This window comes from Tamandua tetradactyla, chromosome 12 (assembly GCF_023851605.1).
Source record: "Tamandua tetradactyla isolate mTamTet1 chromosome 12, mTamTet1.pri, whole genome shotgun sequence".
In the NCBI taxonomy this organism is placed as follows: Eukaryota; Metazoa; Chordata; class Mammalia; order Pilosa; family Myrmecophagidae; genus Tamandua; species Tamandua tetradactyla.
In genome coordinates, this window is record NC_135338.1 from 40,321,362 (window position 1) to 40,342,516 (window position 21,155).

At 39.0% G+C, this 21,155-nt stretch overlaps 1 protein-coding gene across 10 annotated transcripts in view; it reads right to left on the minus strand.

Moving 5' to 3' along the window:
• The window catches only part of CEP128 (centrosomal protein 128), a 667,241-nt gene that overhangs the window by 494,821 nt on the left and 151,265 nt on the right, over positions 1 to 21,155 (minus strand). For all 10 annotated transcript variants that reach the window (XR_013160385.1, XM_077123220.1, XM_077123226.1 and 7 more), the window contains one exon: positions 18,633 to 18,719. Coding sequence is in view for 9 of the 10 variants with exons in the window: in XM_077123220.1 (XP_076979335.1) it covers positions 18,633 to 18,719 (87 nt within the window). In the remaining variant the exon portion in view is untranslated. The remainder of the gene's footprint in view (positions 1 to 18,632; positions 18,720 to 21,155) is intronic.

Consider the following 21,155-nt stretch of genomic DNA (forward strand, 5'->3'; position numbering starts at 1 on the left):
GCTTTGTAAAATCATTAAATATATTAAGGGGTATTTAAGTTTTAATTAGTAATAATTATCACAAATTATCACTTCATTTGAATAAACTATAAATTTATCTTTTATAAATTATGCATGTAATGGATGTGACTATTAAGGGGTAGTACAAGGGAGCCTTGTGGTGATAAAAAAGTACTGTATCTTGATTGTGGTTGGGGTAATATGAATCAAAACATGAGATAAAAAACTACTCACACATACACATACACACAAATGAGTATGTGTAAAATTAGAGCAATCTGAATAAACTTGGTAGATTATACCAATGCCAATTTCCAAGTTTTGATATGGGGCTACAGTTATATAAAATGTTACCCCTAACTAATGAAGAATACATGGGACCTCTCTGTACATTTGAATATGTAGCTAGGTAGATAGATACTTCAAACATCTTATGAATCTGTAATTATTTAAAAATTTTTAAAAAATGAATCCAGTTGTTTACTTAAATTGAACTGACTGAAAAAATAAATGTCATATTTAAAAAAGTAAACTACATGTGGAATCACCGAATCCACATAAAATATTGTCTGGCCTGTTCTCCTGCTTCTATGAAGAAACAAGAAGGAAGAAATCACACTTTAATCTAAAACAACTTTGAAATTGAAACCTCTCCTTACTAACTCTTTTTTCTACTGAAGTAACCCCTTCCCTACTGATTTAAAAAAGTTTCAATTTCTTTTGTTTAACCTCCCACCTCCTCATGTTTAATAAGAGAGGCTTGCTTCACAGCCAGAAAAGTTCGTTTCCTTTCCCTTTGCAGCATCTGCAAAGACCAGCTCTGATGGTTCTAGTCATGGAGTATGCTAAGCCTCCATTTTAAGATCAAGCATGATTTGAAGACAGCAAGCGCTGCTTGGCCTACATCATCTCACCCCATCTTTAGTCACTCCTTTAAATCTGCCTTCCCCCAACTAGATTGGCTCACATCATCTCACCCCATCCTTAACCACACCCTTTTGCCTGCCTTTACCCAGCTGGATTAGCCCATATCATTTCATCACATCCTTAACCACTCCTTTTAGGCTGCTTTCCCCAAAGACAGTGTGATATTCCAGACTCCATTTTGTGCAGGGAAACTGATCTGAGGTTTTTCCTCTGGTCTTCTTGCTAGTAGCCTAGCAGTAAACTCTTTCACTTTTTGAAATCCTGGGGTCATGGCTTTGACTTCTATGTGCTTCGGGCAGACAAGCCTGCTTTGGGGTAGCAACAATTTCATAAAAGTGAAGGGACGTCATAGAGATTCCTGCCCAAGGGTCTACGGCTTCTATGGGATGGAATTTTCTAATCATCAACCCTAAGCTGCCGACCAGACCAGTTACTCTAGAGGCTATACAATCAGGACTATCTCCTCTTCCCACTGGTATTGTCAGCCCTTCAACACAGTTTAATTTCAATGAAAGAAATGGTTCCAGATAAAGATGTCTTCTGGACATCTTCATTAAAGTGCCTCATCTTACAGAACCTGCTTTGTTGTTTTTTGATTACTAGGTTAGGATTATGGGTTTGAGTCCCACCTTAATCCTAGGATTGTGGATTTGGGTCCCAATTTTTAGTCTGACAAGACTGTACTGGGTACAAGTCCCAGACATATAAGAGTCAGTCACTGAACTGCTCATATTCTGGTTGTGGGTTTAAGGTCCACTTTGGTCTCTGGAATGGGTTTGAGGAATATAAGGCTGGATCAGGCTGAATTTATTGATATAGGCCCACTAAGCAGAGATTCTGCATTCAATGTTATAGCTCAAGGGGTTAGAAAAGGTATTAACAGTTTGGATGGTTGGTTGAAACACGGATCAAAAGGTGCCCAACATTACTTGAAGTTGAAATGCCAGAACTGCCCTGGTATAATGTAGATGAGGGGATCCAGAGGCTTAGAAAGACTGGAATGTTACAGTGGATTTATCATGGAAAGCCTGCTCTTACACCCCAGGAATGTCCAGAGGATGCACCTTTTACCAGAACAGTGAGAAATAAATTTGTGAGACTAGCACCATCATCCCTGAAGAGCTCTGTGGTTGCACTTTTCTGTAGGTCAGATATTACTGCAGGAATTGCTGTCACTGAGCTGGAGTCCTTAAACACAATGGGGATGATGAGATCCCAAGTTGGCAGAAGCCAGGTGGCAGCACATAATCGCCAAAGACAGGGTAGACTTGTCAACTATAATAGATAGCAAACTCAAAGCAGGCGTCAAAATTATATGACTTGCAGTGATTTGTGGCACTGGATAGTAAATCATGGGGTACCTAGAAATACAATAGAAGGGCAGTCTACTAAATTCTTGTTCGAGCTGTATAAACAAGAGTTCTAGGTCAAGTGAACATAAGTCTAAACTGAATTACAAAAACACAGAGTTACGGCCCCTTAATCAATTTCCAGACTTGAAACAGTTTACAGACCCACAGCCCCTTGAATGAAGGGAAGGTCAGGTCCCTTTGGGGGAGAACCCTGTTACACTGCCACAAATTTATACTGTTAATTTTCCTTAAGCCTTCCCCAAGGAGACCGATGGTCTTTTACCAGGCTAACTGTGCACTGGGGTAAAGGAAATGATCAGATATTTGGGGGATTATTAGACACTGGTTCAGAAGTGACATTAATTACAGGGGACCCAAAATGTCACTCTGGTCCACCAGTCAGAGTAGTGGCTTATGGAGGCCAGGTTATCAATGGAGTTTTAGCTCAGGTCCATCTCATAGTGGGTCCAGTGGGCCCCTGGACCCATTCTGCAGTTATTTTCCCAGTTCCAGAGTGTAAATTGGTATAGACATACTGAGCAACTAGCAGAATCCCCACATTGGCCCTCTAACTTGTGCAGTGAGGACTATTATGGTGGAAAAAGTCAAGTGGAAGCCACTAGAACTGCCCCTACCAAGCAAAATAGTAAATCAGAAGCAATACCGGATTCCTGGAGGGATTACAGAGATTACTGCCACTCTTAAGGACTTGAAGGATGCAGGGGTGGTGATTCCCACCACATCCCCACTCAACTCTCCTATATGGCCTGTGCAGAAAACAGATGGGTCCTGAAGGATGACAGTGGATTATCATAAGCTCAACCACGTGGTAACCTCAATTGCAGCTGCTGTTCCAGATGTGGTATCATTGATTGAGCAAATCAATACATCCCCTGGTACCCAGTATGCAGCTATTGATCTGGCAAATGCTTTTTTCTCAATAGCTATTAGTAAGGACCACCAGAAACAGTTTGCTTTCAGCTGGCAAGGTCAGCATATACTTTCACCGTCCTACCTCAGGGGCATATAAACTCTCCAGCCCTATGTCATAATCTTGTCCGCAGGGACCTTGATCATTTCTCCCTCCCACAAGACATCACACTGGTCCATTATATGGATGATATCATGTTGATTGGACCTAGTGAGCAAGAAGTAGCAACTACTCTAGACTTACTGGTAAGGCATTTGCATGTCAGAGGATGGGAGGTAAATCCAACAAAAATACAGGGGCTTTCCACCTCAGTGGAATTTCTAGGTGTCCAGTGGTATGGGGCATGTTGAGATATCCCTTCTAAGGTGAAGGAGAAGTTGCTGCATCTGGCCCCTTCTATGACGAAAAAAGAGTCATAGACGTTGCTCTAGTTGTCTCTTTGGATTTTGTTGACAACATATTCCTCATTTGAGTGTACTACTCCAGCCCATTTATCGAGTGACCAGAAAAGCTGCTAATTTTGAGTGGGGACCTGAACAAGAAGAGGCTCTGCAACAGGTCCAGGCTGTTGTACAAGCTGCTCTGCCATTTGGGCCACATGATCCAGCAGATCCAGTGGTGCTGGAAGTGTCAGTGTCAAATAGAGATGCTGTCTGGAGCCTTTGGGTAGGCCCCTATAGGAGAATCACAACACAGACCCTTAGGATTTTGGAGCAAAGCCTTACCATCTGCTGCAGATAACTACTCTCCTTTTGAGAAACAGCTTTTGGCCTGCTACTGGGCCTTAGTAGAATCAGAATGCTTAACCATGGCCACCAAGTTACCATGAGACCCGAGTTGCCTATCATGAACTGGGTGTTGTCTTACCCATTAAGCCATAAAGTTGGGCATGCGCAGCAGCACTCTGTTGTAAAATGGAAATGGTATATATAAGATAGGGACAGAGCAGGTCCTGAAGGCACAAGTAAGTTACATGAAGAAGTGGCCCGGATGCCTGGAGAGAATGGAGCTGAGAAAAAGGTGGTCTCCTCAATGTTCCCCGAGGTTGATTTGGAAAGAGGCGGGTCACTGCATAGGGCCTTGGAAAGGGTGGGACTGCCACTTTCTAAAGCCAAAGGATAAATGAATTTCAGACTTTGAAATCCTATGGTGCTTGTCCTGCAGGTTTTACATCTGTGTTTCTTCCAATTGCTCCCTATGGAAATGAAAACCTGTACCCTGTGAATATCCTCCTTTGCATATTGGCACCAGACAACTTGTTTTGAGATTCACAGGTCCACAGCCAGAAGAGACTTTTTTGTACCTTAATATTGTTTAAGGTGATGTGTGTAGTTGCCAAGTTGACAAGGGGTGGACATGTGGTAATTAGATTCAGTTGTCAACTTGGCCAGGTGAAAGCACCTGGTTCTGTTGCTGTGAACATGAGCCAATGGTACATGAACCTCATCTGTTGCTGATTACATCTGCAGTTGGCTAGGAGGCTGCCTGCTGCAATGAATGATGTTTGATTTAATTGGCTGGTGCTTAAATGAGAGAGTTCAACATAGCATAGCCCAAGCAGCTCAGCATACCTCATCTCGGCACTCGCAGCTCAGTCCACACTTTTGGAGATGCAGAAAGGAATCACCCCAGGGAAAGCTGTTGGAACCCAGAGGCCTGGAAAGAAGGCCAGCAGAGATCGCCCTGTGCCTTCCCATGTAAGAAAGAACCTCAGTTGAAAGTTAGGTGGCTTTCCTCTGAAGAACTATACAATAACTAAATAAATCCCCTTTTATTGAAAGCCAGTCCATCTCTGGTGTGTTGCATTCCAGCAGCTAGCTAACTAGAACCTACTTTGCTAATGATTTACCAGTAGTATAATCCCTTGTTTTGTTAAGACACATTAATGAAATTCCACATTCCAACTCCCCTTTCCCAGAGTGTGTCCATGCCATGCCAACTTCCCTTAACAGAGTATATTCATACCATAACTAAGAATCAAGCTGGTACTGCCATACTGTACCTTTCCAGTTTCCCATTTTGGTCTTTCTGAATTGCTGGTTTAACTTTGTAAATACTTAGAATTCAGTGCTGAAAGTTGGTTGTAACAACAGGAAATGTTAACAGCATTAATGGCTACAGCCCTTTAAAATGTGTTTTAGAGAATGGTTCTATTTTTAGCTGTGAACCAATGAATAGGAAACAGTATTTTTTTGTAACACGCATGGCCTCAATATAAGTTAAAGTCTGGAAAAAACTGTCCAGAAAATGAAACCCTAAATTATAATACTATATTGCAATTAGAATTATTTTTTAACAAGGAGGAAATTTCCCCATGTTCAATTCTTCATGGCCCTATGCCAAAATAAGCATTTGCAGAAAAGATATAATATTATGATTCAGGCACAGAATAACCTACTGGGTCCCAGCTCAGGGAAAGTGAAATTGGGAAGCCAAAGAAACAACAATTCTGAGCAAAGCAGATCCTGCTGGATTCTGGGCCTAATGAGGACCTGTCCCTAGTACAGTTAGAGTTTCCCTTGGCTCCCCCGCCACTTCCTTATGCCAAGGAACAGGATGAAGATAGTAGTATCTTCCCCTCAGAGCCTGTCCTCAACAAATCCTCCTTCATCTCCTTGTTAGGAAAGAATGGTCTCCCCGCCTCATACTCATCCAGGCACTCAATTGGTTAGTGAACTGTTCAATCCTAGGCAAGGCAACTCCCACTCAGACAAGTGTCAGATAGACTAGATGACCAAAAAAACACCCAGGATTTGTTCTTGTGCATTCTCCCTTCTCCACCTTTGATATGTGTGACTAGGAAAAATAAGATGTCTTTGTATTAGGATGACCCTAAGAAAATGGAGAATCTCTTTAATTTTTTTTTGCTACTCATAATCCTACACCCTTCTCACCTTGGAGGAACACAGAATAGTTCTTGAAAAAGCCCGACTGGAAGCCAACAGGTTGTATGACCACCAACCTAACAGCCTAGTGTATATCCCTATAACACTAGCTGTTGCTATCAGAGCCAGATTGAAACTCAGAAAAGCAAAGGTCTAAGTTAAATTAGGTCATTATAAAGAGTGCATCATAATGGGGTTGCAGAAAGTGGTTCCAAGACTAAAAAGCCTGAAGTAAGTTCAGGAAGTCCAACAGGGACCAAAAGAGATCCTTCAGTTCTTCTTGAAAGGATTTTTGAGGTATGTTAACAACATATGAATCTAGATCCACAGCATCAATACAATATGAGATTAATGATATGACTTTGATTAGTCAAAGTGCTCCAGACCTACAAAAGAAACTGCAGAAATTAGAAGAGAAATTAGGAATGCCAGTGTCTCAACTGGTTGAGATTGCTTTTAAGGTCTTTGAGACCAGCTTCAGGACAAGCAGATGAAATGCCAAGCGACCTTGCTGGGAGCAGCCATTGACAAATGTTTAACCAGATCCAGATGCATTGGATCAGCCAAAGAAGAACAAAGGGTAAGACCTCCAAGACCCCCATCAACTAACCGAAAGTATACCTGTCTCTGGGGTTCACACCAATATGCCCGTTGCAGGGGAGGCCACTGGAAATGAGAATTCCTGAGTTGCCCACAGAGAGGGGAGGCCTGAATACCTCACAAATCCACCCACCAAATGCCTCTATTTGTAGGCAATGAGAGTGACCAGGAATGATCCAGCAGCCATCTTCCAACAAGAAGCCCTGGGTATCTATATTAGTGGGAAACTTATAGACTTTTTAATTGACAGCAGAACTACCTACTCCATTTGAAACAAAACACAGGGAAGACTCTAACCAAAAACGATAGTGGATACTGTGGTGCTTTGAGCCTCAAGCAATAAGCCTTTTTTGCAACACCCTGATGTCCAAGAAGAAAATACTATTTTGAAACACAGTTTTCTCTGTATGCCTGAATGTCCTATGCTACTACTCAGATGAGACTTACTAAACTTTTTTGGCAGAAAAGTTGGAGACTGAAGTGCCTCTGGGCCAGGCTGGTGCCCTTGAGTATGCTCTACTACACTTAGGAGTCCAGTCTAAGATTCCTGAAGGTATCCTCTCAAAGGTAAGGCCAGAGGTGCTGATGGGATGATGGGAAGAGCCAGGACTGCTGAACCTATTCAGAGAAAGGTCCTGCCTGCCACAAAAACTACTAACCTCAAACAATATCCCATAAAGAAGCTTTAGAAGGCATAGAACCCTTAATGGACTCATTTCTCAAATATCAGATAATTCAACCTTGTCAATCTTCATGTAACACCCCCATTCTACCAGTCCTAAACCCCAGTACTTAAAAAGAGTATCAGTTTGTGCAAGATCTGAGTACAATCAATCAAAGAGTGGAGGACATCCATCCAGTTCTACCAAACACTTAACCACCCTGCAGAGAGCTCTGCTGGTTTACTTGCACTAAATCTAAAATACGCTTTTATTGTGTGCCATTGTACCCTGAATCCAAGGAACTATTTGCTTTTGAATGGGAGCGTCCCCAGACCGGTGTTAAACCACAGTATTATATGGTACTTCAGCAAGGTTTCAAAAATGCCTTTACTTTATTTGGACAGACCTTAGCAAGAGATTTAAGAGAACTGTGTCTCCAGTATGGAATATTTTTACAGTATGTAGATTGACATCCTAACTACCAACAGATCAGAAGAAGCTTCTAATCACAATACTATTTTTTTTAACCAACCACAACACTGTTTTAACTTCAAATTTTCTATCAGCTCAAGTGTATAAGATGCCTAAGAAGAAGGCCCAGATTTCACACCCACTGCGAATGTTTAGGGCATGAGCTATCAAAGGAACAGAGAAACTTGCTGCCTGACAGGAAAGAAGCCTTGGCGGGAGAAGCAGAACCAACCACCCAGAGAGAGCTGCAAGGATTTCTAGGAATGGTAAGATTCTGTCTTATTTGGATACCAGGTATCAGACTTTTAGCTAAACCATTATATGAGGCTTTGAAAGGGAAAGAAAAAGAACCATCAAATTGGACTGCAGGATTTGTTCAACATAAGAAAATAAATTAAGGTAATACAGCACATTAACAAACTGAAAGGGAAAAATCACATTTCCATCTTGATTGATGCTGAAAAACCATTGAACAAAATTCAACATCCTTTTCTAATAAAAACTTCAATAGACAGGAATCAAAGGTAACTTTCTCAACATATGGGGCATATATGAAAACCAATAGTCAGCATCATACTCAATGGAGAGAGACTGAAAGATTTCCCCCTAAGATTGAGAACAAGACAAGGATGTTCTCCATCAGCACTATTATTCCACATTGTACTAGAAGTTCTAGCTAGAGAGGTCAGGCAGGAAAAAGAAATAAAAGGCCTCCAAATTGGAAAGGAGGAAGCAAAACTTTATTTGCAGATGACATGATACTATACTTGTAAAATCCTGAGAAATCTACAACAAAGATACATGTGTTTATAAACAAATTCATCGAGGTGTTGGGCTATAAAATTAATGTGCAAAGATCAGTAATGTTCCTACACACAAGCAATGACCTAACTGAGGATTCAGTCAGAGAAAAAACTCCATTCAAAATAGCGACTAAATGAATCAAGTACCTAGGAATTATTTTAACTAGGGAGATAAAACTACATAGCATTGATAAAAGAAATCAAAGAAGACCTATACAGATGGGAAGACATTCTCTGCTCCTGGATAAGAAGGTTAGATATAGTTAAGTTGTCAATTCTATGCAAATTGATTTACTAATTCACACAGTAGAAATAAAAATTTCAACAACCTACTTTGAAGACTTTGAAAACCTTGTTACCAAATTAATCTGGAATGGAAAGAGATCCCAAATTGCTAAAAGCATCCTAAAAAAAAGAAACTGAAGTGGGAGAATTAACACATCTTGACTGTAAAACTTACGATAAAGCCACAGTGGTCAAAAAAGCATGGTAGTGGCACAAAGACAGAAGTATTGATCAGTGGAATCAAATAAAGAGTGCAGAAATAGGCCACCAAATTTATGGTCGACTGATTTTTGAAAAGGTCCCCAAATCCACTGAACTGGGTGAAAATATTTTCAATAAATGGGCATGTGAATAATGGATATCAATAGCCAAAAGAATGAAAGAGAATTATTTTCTTACACTCTACAAAAAATAACTCAAAATGGCTCAAATACCTAAATATAAGAACAAGTACCATAAAGCTTCCAGAAGAAAATTTACAGAAACATCCTCAAGACCTAGTAATAGGAGGTAACTTCCTAAACTTTACACCCAGAATACAGGCAACAACAACAAAAAAATCAATAAATGGGAGGTCCTCAAAATCAAACGTTTCTGCACCTCAAAAGACTGTGTCAAAAAGGTGAAGAGGCAGTTAACTTAATGGCAGAAAATATTTGAAGATCACACATTAGACAACGGTTTGACAATCTGTATACATAAAGAAATCATACAACTCAAAAACAAAAGAAACAACAACCCAATTATAAAATGGGATAAAGATATGAATAGGTGTTTTCTGAAGAACAAATACTCATGGTGAAAAAGCACATGAAGAGATGCTCATTAAAAAAAAAAAAAATTGGACTGTAGAATGCCAACAAGATTGCTGTAAAATAAAAGAAAAACTTTTAACATCTCCAACTCTACACCCCCCAGATATTAAAAAGCCTTTTGATCTGTTTGTGCATGAACACCAAGGAGTTAGTTTAAGGGTGCAACCCAAAACCTTGGTAGCACACAAAGGCCTGTTACCTATTTCTCAAAACAACTAGATGCGGTAGCACAGGGGTGGCCAATCTACCTCTGCGTGGAGGAAGCTACTTATGACTTATTGCAAGCAGCACAGAAACTCACCATAGGAGAGCCCATGGTTATACACACTCCTCACTATGTTGCCTCTCTTGAAACAGAAGAGTGGCAATTGGCTTACTTTTGGAAGACTAGGCAAGTACCCAGCCATCTTGCTAGATAATACAAATGTATTCTGCTATGTTACTCCCCACCATTCAAGGAGAACTTGTTTCATCACTGCATACAAATAATTGATGAAGTTTATTCCAGCTGATCTGATCTTACAGATCAACCCCTAGAAAACCCAGACCTGGAGCTGTTCACTTACAGAAGCCATTTTATGGAACAGGAACACTAAAAGTCTGCAGTTACTAACCTCACAAGAGACACTTGAGGCTTAGGCCCTTCTTTCAGGTATGTCTACAGAACAGAATTCATAGCCCTCACCAGGGCCTTATATTTGGAAAAAAAGAGGGTGAAGAAATAGATTCTAAATATGCCTTTTCCATAGTCCATGCATATGGAGCTATCTAGGAGAGAGGGCTACTAACTTCCGGGACAGAGGACACAAGGCCCTACTAGATGCTGTTATCCTACCACAGGAAGCCACAATGATCCATTGCCCTAGACATCAGAGGGGTGAGAACATGATAGCTAAATGGAACTATTAAGCAGATCATACACAAAAAGGGCAGCTAAGTTTCAGCAGCCAACAAACATGGCAGCTCTCATACCAAGCGTTGATTTAATTCCCTTCATACTAGAATATTCTTCAAATGACATATACATTATATAAATCTGGGGGATGGGATGCTTTTTAAAAATAGGAAGATACAGCACTCAGATAGCCATTTGAGGGCCCAGTGGGAAGGGCACCAAGTCTTGCTTGTTACTCAATATTTTGCCAAGTTACAGGGAATCCAGTCACAGAGTCATCACCCAAGAAAGTCAACCACACCCCAGAAGATAACTCTGCACCATCTCTTCAGAAGACTAAAGTCTCAGTGGAGCCAACAACACTGAAGCAAGACCAGCATCTCAAAAAACACTTATCATCTCTGGAGAAGATGGCGGCTTAATAAGACGCGCGAATCTTAGTTCCTCCTCCAGAACAGCTACTAGGGGAGTAGAAACGATACAGAAAAGCTTCCAGAGCCACGACAGAGATCAAAAAGACAGCGTACCCCATCATGGAACGGCTGACTGACTGAGAGAACCTGCTCCGGTGAGATCGCCAAGGGGCGCGGGGTTCCCCAGTTGGGGCGGCAAAAGCGGCCGGAGTCCCTCCCTTCCTCCTTCCCGGGCCAGCTGGCAGAATTGGGCAGGCGGTCCCCTCAAGCAGCGGTAGCTGGTGCCCCAACCACGCGCGGCCCCCCGAACCAACTGAGAGAATTGGATCGGAAATCCCCAGGCCGCGGAGAACGGTGACCGGCGGGGGGTCCCTTCAAAACACATGACTCCCCTCTCTGGCTGGGAAGAGTGCACTCTCCCGGGCCGCGGCGGCTGGCGCCCTCCCACCACGCTTGGCACCCCGGGCCGACTAGGAAATTTGGACGGGCGCTCTCACAGGCTGCGGCGGCCGGCGACCCTCCCCGCGTTCGGATCCCCGGGCCGGCTGGCACTCTTCCAAGCCGCTTCGGCTGGCGAACCCCAACCCCACCCACGGCGAGAGTTTTCTAAAGTTAAAGGACCCACAGCACCTTTTACTGGTGGGAGCCGCAGACAAACGTGTGCCACAAGCGCCACCTACTGGGCAGGATAAGAAAAACAGAACCTAGAGATTTCACAGAAAAATCTTTCAACCTGTTGGGTCCAACACCCAGGGAAATCTGACTAAATGCCAAGACGCCAGCAGAAGATAACGGATCACGCTCAAAAAATTGAAAATATGGCCCAGTCAAAGTAACAAACCAATAGTTCAAATGAGATACAGGAGCTGAGACAACTAATGCTGAATATATGAACAAAAATGGAAAACCTCTTCAAAAATGAAATCGATAAATTGAGGGAGGACATGAAGAAGACATGGGCTGAACAAAAAGAAGAAATAGAAAAACTGATAACACAAATCAAAGAACTTATGGAAGTGAAGGACAAAGTAGAAAAGATGGAAAAAACAATGGATACCTACAATGATAGATTTAAAGAGACAGAAGATAGAATTAGTGATTTGGAGGATGGAACATCTGAATTCCAAAAGGAAACAGAAACTATCGGGAAAAGAATGAAAAAATTTGAACAGGGTATCAGGGAACTCAAGGACAATACGAACCGCACAAATATACATGTTGTAGGTGTCCCAGAAGGAGAAGAGAAGGGAAAAGATGGAGAAAAACTAATGGAAGAAATTATCACTGAAAATTTCCCAACTCTTATGAAAAACCTAAAATTCCAGATCCAAGAAGTGCAGCGCACCCCAAAGATATTAGACCCAAATAGGTGTTCTTCAAGACACTTACTAGTCAGAATGTCAGAGGTCAAAGAGAAAGAGAGGATCTTGAAAGCAGCAAGAGAAAAACAACCCATCACATACAAGGGAAACCCAATAAGACTATGTGTAGATTTCTCAGCAGAAACCATGGAAGCTAGAAGACAGTGGGATGATATATTTAAATTATTAAAAGAGAAAAACTGCCAACCAAGACTCCTATATCCAGCAAAATTGTCCTTCAAAAATGAGGGAGAAATTAAAACATTCTCAGACAAAAAGTCACTGAGAGAATTTGTGACCAAGAGACCAGCTCTGCAAGAAATACTAAAGGGGGCACTAGACTCAGATACGAAAACACAGAAGAGAGAGGTATGGAGAAGAGTATAGAAAGAAGGAAAGTCAGATATGATATATATAACACAAAAGGCAAAATGCTAGAGGAAAATATTATCCAAACAGTAATAACACTAAATGTTAATGGACTGAATTACCCAATCAAAAGACACAGACTGGCAGAATGGATTAAAAAACAGGATCCTTCCATATGCTGTCTATAGGAAACACATCTTAGACCCAAAGATAAACATAGGTTGAAAGTGAAAGGTTGGGAAAAGATATTTCATGCAAATAAAAACCAGAAAAGAGCAGGACTGGCTATACTAATATCCAACAAATTAGATTTCAAATGTAAAACAGTTAAAAGAGACAAAGAAGGACACTATATACTAATAAAAGGAACAATTAAACAAGAAGACATAACTATCATAAATATTTACACACCAAACCTGAATGCCCCTAAATACGTGAGGAATACACTGCAAACACCGAAAAGGGAAATAGACACATATACCATAATAGTTGGAGACGTCAATTCACCACTCTCCTCAGTGGACAGAACATCCAGACAGAGGATCAATAAAGAAATAGAGAATCTGAATATTACTATAAATGAGCTAGACTTAACAGACATTTATAGGACATTACATCCCACAACAGCAGGATACACCTTTTTCTCAAGTGCTCATGGATCATTCTCAAAGACAGACCATATGCTGGGTCACAAAGCAAGTCTTAACAAATTTAAAAAGATTGAAATCATACACAACACTTTCTCGGATCATAAAGGAATGAAGTTGGAAATCAATAATAGGCGGAGTGTCAGAAAATTCACAATACGTGGAGGCTCAACAACACACTCCTAAACAACGAGTGGGTCAAAGAAGAAATTGCAAGAGAAATTAGTAAATACCTCAAGGCGAATGAAAATGAAAACACAACATATCAAAACTTATGGGACGCAGCAAAGGCAGTGCTAAGAGGGACATTTATTGCCCTAAATGCCAGAAAAGAAGAAAAGGCAAAAATGCAGGAATTAACTGTCCACTTGGAAGAACTGGAGAAAGAACAGCAAACTAACCCCAAAGCAAGCAAAAGGAAAGAAATAACAAAGATTAGAGCAGAAATAAATGAAATTGAAAACACGAAAACAATAGAGAAAACCAATAAGACCAGAAGTTGGTTCTATGAGAAAATCAATAAGATTGATGGGCCCTTATCAAGACTGACAAAAAGAAAAAGAGAGAGGATGCAAAAAAATAAGATCAGAAATGGAAGAGGAGACATAACTACTGACCTCACAGAAATAAAGGAGGTAATAACAGGATACTAGGAACAACTTTATGCTAATAAATACAACAATTTAGATGAAATGGATGGGTTCCTGGAAAGACATGAACAACCAACTTTCACTCAGGAAGAAATAGATGACCTCAACAAACCAATCACAAGTAAAGAAGTTGAATTAGTCATTCAAAAGCTTCCTAAAAAGAAAAGTCCAGGACCAGACGGCGTCACATGTGAATTCTATCAAACATTCCAGAAAGAATTAGTACCACTATCCTCAAACTCTTCAAAAAAATCGAAGTGGAGGGAAAACTACCTAATTCATTCTATGAAGCCAACATCACCCTCATACCAAAACCAGGCAAAGATATTACAAAAAAAGAAAACTACAGACCAATCTCTCTAATGAATATAGATGCAAAAATCCTCAATAAAATTCTAGCAAATCGTATCCAACAACACATTAAAAGAATTATACATCATTACCAAGTAGGATTCATCCCAGGTATGCAAGGTTGGTTCAACATAAGAAAATCAATTAATGTAATACACCATATCAACAAATCAAAGCAGAAAAATCACATGATCATCTCAATTGATGCAGAGAAGGCATTTGAGATTCAACATCCTTTCCTGTTGAAAACACTTCAAAAGATAGGAATACAAGGGAACTTCCTTAAAATGATAGAGGGAATATATGAAAAACCCACAGCTAATATCATCCTCAATGGGGAAAAATTGAAAACTTTCCCCCTAAGATCAGGAACAAGACAAGGATGTCCACTATCACCACTATTATTCAACATTGTGTTGGAGGTTCTAGCCAGAGCAATTAGACAAGAAAAAGAAATACAAGGCATCAAAATTGGAAAGGAAGAAGTAAAACTATCACTGTTTGCAGACGATATGATACTATACGTCGAAAACCCGGAAAAATCCACAACAAAACTACTAGAGCTAATAAATGAGTACAGCAAAGTAGCAGGTTACAAGATCAACATTCAAAAATCTGTAGTATTTCTATACACTAGCAATGAACAAGCTGAGGGGGAAATCAAGAAACGAATCCCATTTACAATTGCAACTAAAAGAATAAAATACCTAGGAATAAATTTAACCAAAGAGACAAAAAACCTATATAAAGAAAACTACAAAAAACTGTTAAAAGAAATCACAGAAGACCTAAATAGATGGAAGGGCATACCGTGTTCATGGATTGGAAGACTAAATATAGTTAAGATGTCAATCCTACCTAAATTGATTTACAGATTCAATGCAATACCAATCAAAATCCCAACAACTTATTTTTCAGAAATAGAAAAACCAATAAGCAAATTTATCTGGAAGGGCAGGGTGCCCCGAATTGCTAAAAACATCTTGAGGAAAAAAAACGAAGCTGGAGGTCTCGCGCTGCCTGACTTTAAGGCATATTATGAAGCCACAGTGGTCAAAACAGCATGGTATTGGCATAAAGATAGATATATCGACCAATGGAATCGAACAGAGTGCTCAGATATAGACCCTCTCATCTATGGACATTTGATCTTTGATAAGGCAGTCAAGCCAACTCACCTGGGACAGAACAGTCTCTTCAATAAATGGTGCCTAGAGAACTGGATATCCATATGCAAAAGAATGAAAGAAGACCCATATCTCACACCCTATACAAAAGTTAACTCAAAATGGATCAAAGATCTAAACAATAGGTCTAAGACCATAAAACAGTTAGAGGAAAATGTTGGGAGATATCTTATGAAACTTACAATTAGAGGCGATTTTATGGACCTTAAACCTAAAGTAAGAGCACTGAAGAAGGAAATAAATAAACGGGAGCTCCTCAAAATTAAACACTTTTGTGCATCAAAGAACTTTATCAAGAAAGTAGAAAGACAGCCTACACAATGGGAGACAATATTTGGAAATGACATATCAGATAAAGGTCTAGTATCCAGAATTTATAAAGAGATTGTTCAACTCAACAACAACAAAAAGACAGCCAACCAATTACAGAATGGGAAAAAGACTTGAACAGACACTTCTCAGAAGAGGAAATACAAATGGCCAAAAGGCACATGAAGAGATGCTCAATGTCCCTGGCCATTAGAGAAATGCAAATCAAAACCACAATGAGATATCATCTCACACCCACCAGAATGGCCATTATCAACAAAACAGAAAATGACAAGTGCTGGAGAGGATGCGGAGAAAGAGGCACACTTATCCACTGTTGGTGGGAATGTCAAATGGTGCAACCACTGTGGAAGGCAGTTTGGTAGTTCCTCAAAAAACTGAATATAGAATTGCCATACGACCCAGCATTACCATTGCTGGGTATCTACTCAAAGGACTTAAGGGCAAAAACTCAAACAGACATTTGCACACCAATGTTTATAGCAGCGTTATTTACAATTGCAAAGAGATGGAAACAGCCAAAATGTCCATCAACAGACAAGTGGCTAAACAAACTGTGGTATATACATACAATGGAATATTATGCAGCTTTAAGACAGGATAAACTTAAGAAGCATGTAATAACATGGATGGACCTAGAGAACATTATGCTGAGTGAGACTAGCCAAAAACTAAAGGACAAATACTGTATGGTCCCAGTGATGTGAACCGACATTCGAGAATAAACTTGGAATATGTCATTGGTAACAGAGTCCAGCAGGAGTTAGAAACAGGGTAAGATAATGGGTAATTGGAGCTGAAGGGATACAGACTGTGCAGCAGGACTAGATACAAAAACTCAAAAACGGACAGCACAATAATACCTAATTGTAAAGTAATTATGTTAAAACACTGAATGTAGCTACATCTGAGCTATAGGGTTTTTTTTTTTACTATTATTACTTTTATTTTTTTTCTCTATATTAACATTCTATATCTTTTTCTGTTGTGTTGCTAGTTCTTCTAAACCGATGCAAATGTACTAAGAAACGATGATCATGCATCTATGTGATGATGTTAAGAATTACTGATTGCATATGTAGAATGGTATGATTTCTAAATGTTGGGTTAATTTCTTTTTTTCCATTAATTAATTAAAAAAAAAAAACTTATCATCTCCTGGTTATACCTGTGAACATATGCCCTCTAGGAAGTAACTAGAGTGGACTTTGCCCCTCATCCCTCAAGGCTGAGGAATCTAACAACAAAAAGTGGGGGACTAAACCTCCACTTACCAACCCCTTTTTTCTACTGAAGTAGCCCCTCCCCTACTGGTTTGAAAATGTTGCCATTTCTTTTGTTGAACTCATGTGTATTTAGAAGACGCTTGCTTTGCTGCAAGAAAAGTTACTCCTTCCTTTCCAGTACCTGCCAAAGCTTTTACTGCAAGAAAAGTTACTCTTTCCTTTCTAGTATCTGCTAAAACCAGCTGTGACCAGTTCTAGTCACTGAGCATGCTAAGCTTCCAAGATCAAGCATCACTTAGCCTATATCATCTCACCCTATTCTTAGCCATTCCCTTTAGCCCACCTTCCTCAGACTGTATAAAACACAGACTCCATTTTGCTCACAGAGACTGATCTGAGGTTTTTCCTCTGGTCTCCTTGCTAGTTTACTAAGCAATAAACTCTCTCTTCTCAAAATCCTGGTGTCATGGCACTGACTTTCGTGTACATCAGGCAGACAAGCTCACTTTTGGTGACAACAAAATCAATCAAGACCTGCATCAGTCATCAAACATCTGCAGCCATAACTCCCACACGGCAGATTTGGCAACCTAATGAACCTTGCTTACGAAGAAAAGAGCAGGGAAGTATTAAGTTTACATGGATTAGTAAAATAAAATAAAAAGAGGTAATGGTAGATAAAAAAAAGTAATATAGAGAAAAGAACATTGGATCAAGATCAAATTTTTACTTTATCATTCATTACCATGGGCTTATATTTAAATCTAATCATCTGCAAATTGAGAATTCTTTGGCCTCTGCTCTAAAATACTAGGTTCTATAAGCTAATGATGCGAATAAATGTCAAAGAGCCTCAATATTTTTAAAAAAATAAAGAGAGCTCCACAACTAGGCTGTTAGCAACTGTACCTATAAAGAAAATTAATATATCCAAAGAATCCAGCCATTAAACAACAGGTCTTTCATAAATCGGCAACACAATCAAGCCCTTTAAATGTTCAGCACCAACTTAGGAAAGTTACAGTTAAACTTGCCTCTAAAAAAGCTGAACATATACAGCTGAACAACCTGTATATGTTTCCAAGAGCAAGTAGTAAAGCACAGCAGAGCTGTGGAAACAAGGGCTTCCATATTAAAATGTAAAAGCTTCACTATATTCTAACCAATGAGCTCAGAGACATTTTTCAAGGCATTCAACAAATATCACTAATTCCAAAATAGAATTACTATCTTTTTTTTTTTTTTTTTTTACATGTGCAGGCACCAGGAATAAAACCTGGGTCTCCGGAATGACAGGCAAAAACTCTGCCACCAAGCCACCAATGCCTGCCAGAATTACTCTTTTTTTTTGGCGTGGGCAGGCACTGGAAAGTGAACCCAGGTCTCCAGCATGGCAGTTGAGAACTCTGCCTGCTGAACCACCATGGCCCACCCCAGAATTACTCTTTGAAAGATAACTTTCAAATTCTTACTTGACTCTTCTCAGTTTCAGTTTGTTTTAGTTTATTTTTCATTATTCCTTCATTTTCATCTGCTTTAGCTTCTTGTTTCTTCAGTGCCTAGAATGAAAAAGGGGAAAAGATATATATTATTCCAAAATATGTATAAAACTTAAAGTCATTAGTACTATTTATTAAGGAAAGGCTGAAGAGGATATAGTTATGATTATACAAAACCTATAAATGGATTACAACCTACTCATTCACTGATTCTAAAAATACTTTAATGGGGATCAACTATGAACAACTTCCTGCTCTCCCTAATCAATTTTAATTTAATTTCATTTTTCCCCATCTTTGGGAATTTTTAACATATTTAGAGAGCTAAATAGCTAATAGTTCTCTTGGGAAACTGAAAGTTTACTGCCTGCTGAAATAATAGTATTTAAAAGTTGTAGTAATTGTCCAATTATCTAGACATAATACTAAAACTAAAAACTGAAAAAATATTCTCAACAAGGTAGAAACATAGTTGTTACATCATCATTACATATATAATATCTTATCGTGACATATAACAAGCTCTTTAAACTATACCTCATGTAGAAAAAAATTAAATGTTCTTTGCTTCACTGTCCACCCTTTAACAAAATGAAAAAATAACTTTAAAAATATATAAATTTTAAAAGTCTAGTCACAAAAGTATTTGATTTGTTTCTTTGTTCGAAAATATTAAACTTAAGAAAAATGTATGCTTGCAGCAGTCTTTCAAAACAGCTCATAGGTATTCCACTTGTTAAAAAAAAAAAAAAAACTTAGACTTAGCAAGGTATATGTGAAGAAGCCATACAAATTGTGAAAAGCAAAACTAAAGACTTTTCCAAGAAGAGCTATATGCTTATTAGAAAAACTATTTTTAGGCAAACAGCAGAACATGCTGCAATCTGCACTGCTGCAAGTACACATAATCATAATTTCATTAACTTACATATTGAACTGTCTTCTAAGTATATTTACTAAGTGCCAGGCAATGTGCTAGTAGCCACTTAAATACATATATAAAATAACATGGACCCCAAACTATGAGATTTCTTTCTTTCTGTCATGGCCTCTACTTTCATTAGTGAAATAGCAATTGGTTAAAAAGACTGTAAAACATAATCAAAATAAAAAGTAAATTTGATTTGAGTATAATAATAAAATAATATAATATTTTTATAGTGTTATTATGTCCAGACACTCTTCTAAGTACTTGAAATATATTAGATATATACATTTGAATCCTCATGATAATTTCATGACATGATACCTATTTTATAGAGAGGGAAATTGGGACACAGGGAATTGAATCACTTGCCCCAGGTTACTCAACTAGTTAATAAAGGGAGACAAGAAGACTCAAGCTGCCTCACTTAGCCATGGAGCTGTATTGCCTCTTCACAATAAAATAATGCCAAGTTTAAAGGATGGTGGTGAAGACTAAATAAGGTAGCACTTGTAAGCATGCAGGACAATACTTGGCACATGGCAACTGCCCAATAGAAGGCAACTATAATTAATGAATTATTAATATCAAGAAAGTATTTTAAATCATGCCTTTCAAGTACTTACTAAATGATTTCAATGTTTAATATCCATTGTTTATTTTAGGGCAAGTAGAATTTGTAATTACATTTACAAATCCATTCCATTTTTGCTGTGGGAACATGTGTATAAATTTTTCATGAACAAAATTATCCTAGAATATTGAAAATTACTAGTGGCCTCTTTATTCTTTACATACTTCCTTAGTCTTTCCCCACCCAGTGTGCAATGTGTATGTGCATGTGTGCGAGAGAGACATGAAGGCAGGCAGGCAGGTGGGTAGACAGGCCTGTCAGACAAAAACAGAGATGGAGAAAAGAGATACAAAGAAGTTGTTACTTGTTTTTTTATCAATCCATATTATAAATTTTGAATTATTCCACAATGTCATCATTCCAACTCTCCCCCATTTTTTTAATGAGTCAAACTTAATCAGTTGTCATTTCAATATGTTTCCATTGGTTGGACTAAAAGCAAACAACCCTGTTTTCCACAGACGAGTACTAATAAGGAAGACTTCTTAAGGCAGTTGACAAGTTTCATCAAACTATGAACAATTAGTCTCTGCTTTTGGGTTCAAAATCCCGAGCCACCTTAAGTAAGAATGCAGCGAAGACTCACCCAAGTTAGGTGAGGTCACCTGAAGCTACCCAATGAAAAGGACAGAGGCAGGTATTTTGAAGAAAGTTCTTCAGTTTGGTTTGTCTAATGTTCTCTCATAATTAAATTGAACTTATAAATTGAGGGGGAAAAATAACACAAAGTTAATGTGACCATCTTATCACATCACATTCTGGTGGACATGATATCACTATAAATTGTGCCTGGTAATGTTAACCTTATTGGTTAAGGTAAGGTAGTGGCAGTCAATTTACTCCACCGTAGTTAGTTTTCTTTTCTTTCCACATTATGTCTGTTAGAACAAAGTCACTAAGTTCAGACCATATAAAAGGGGAGAAGAATTAAGCTTTA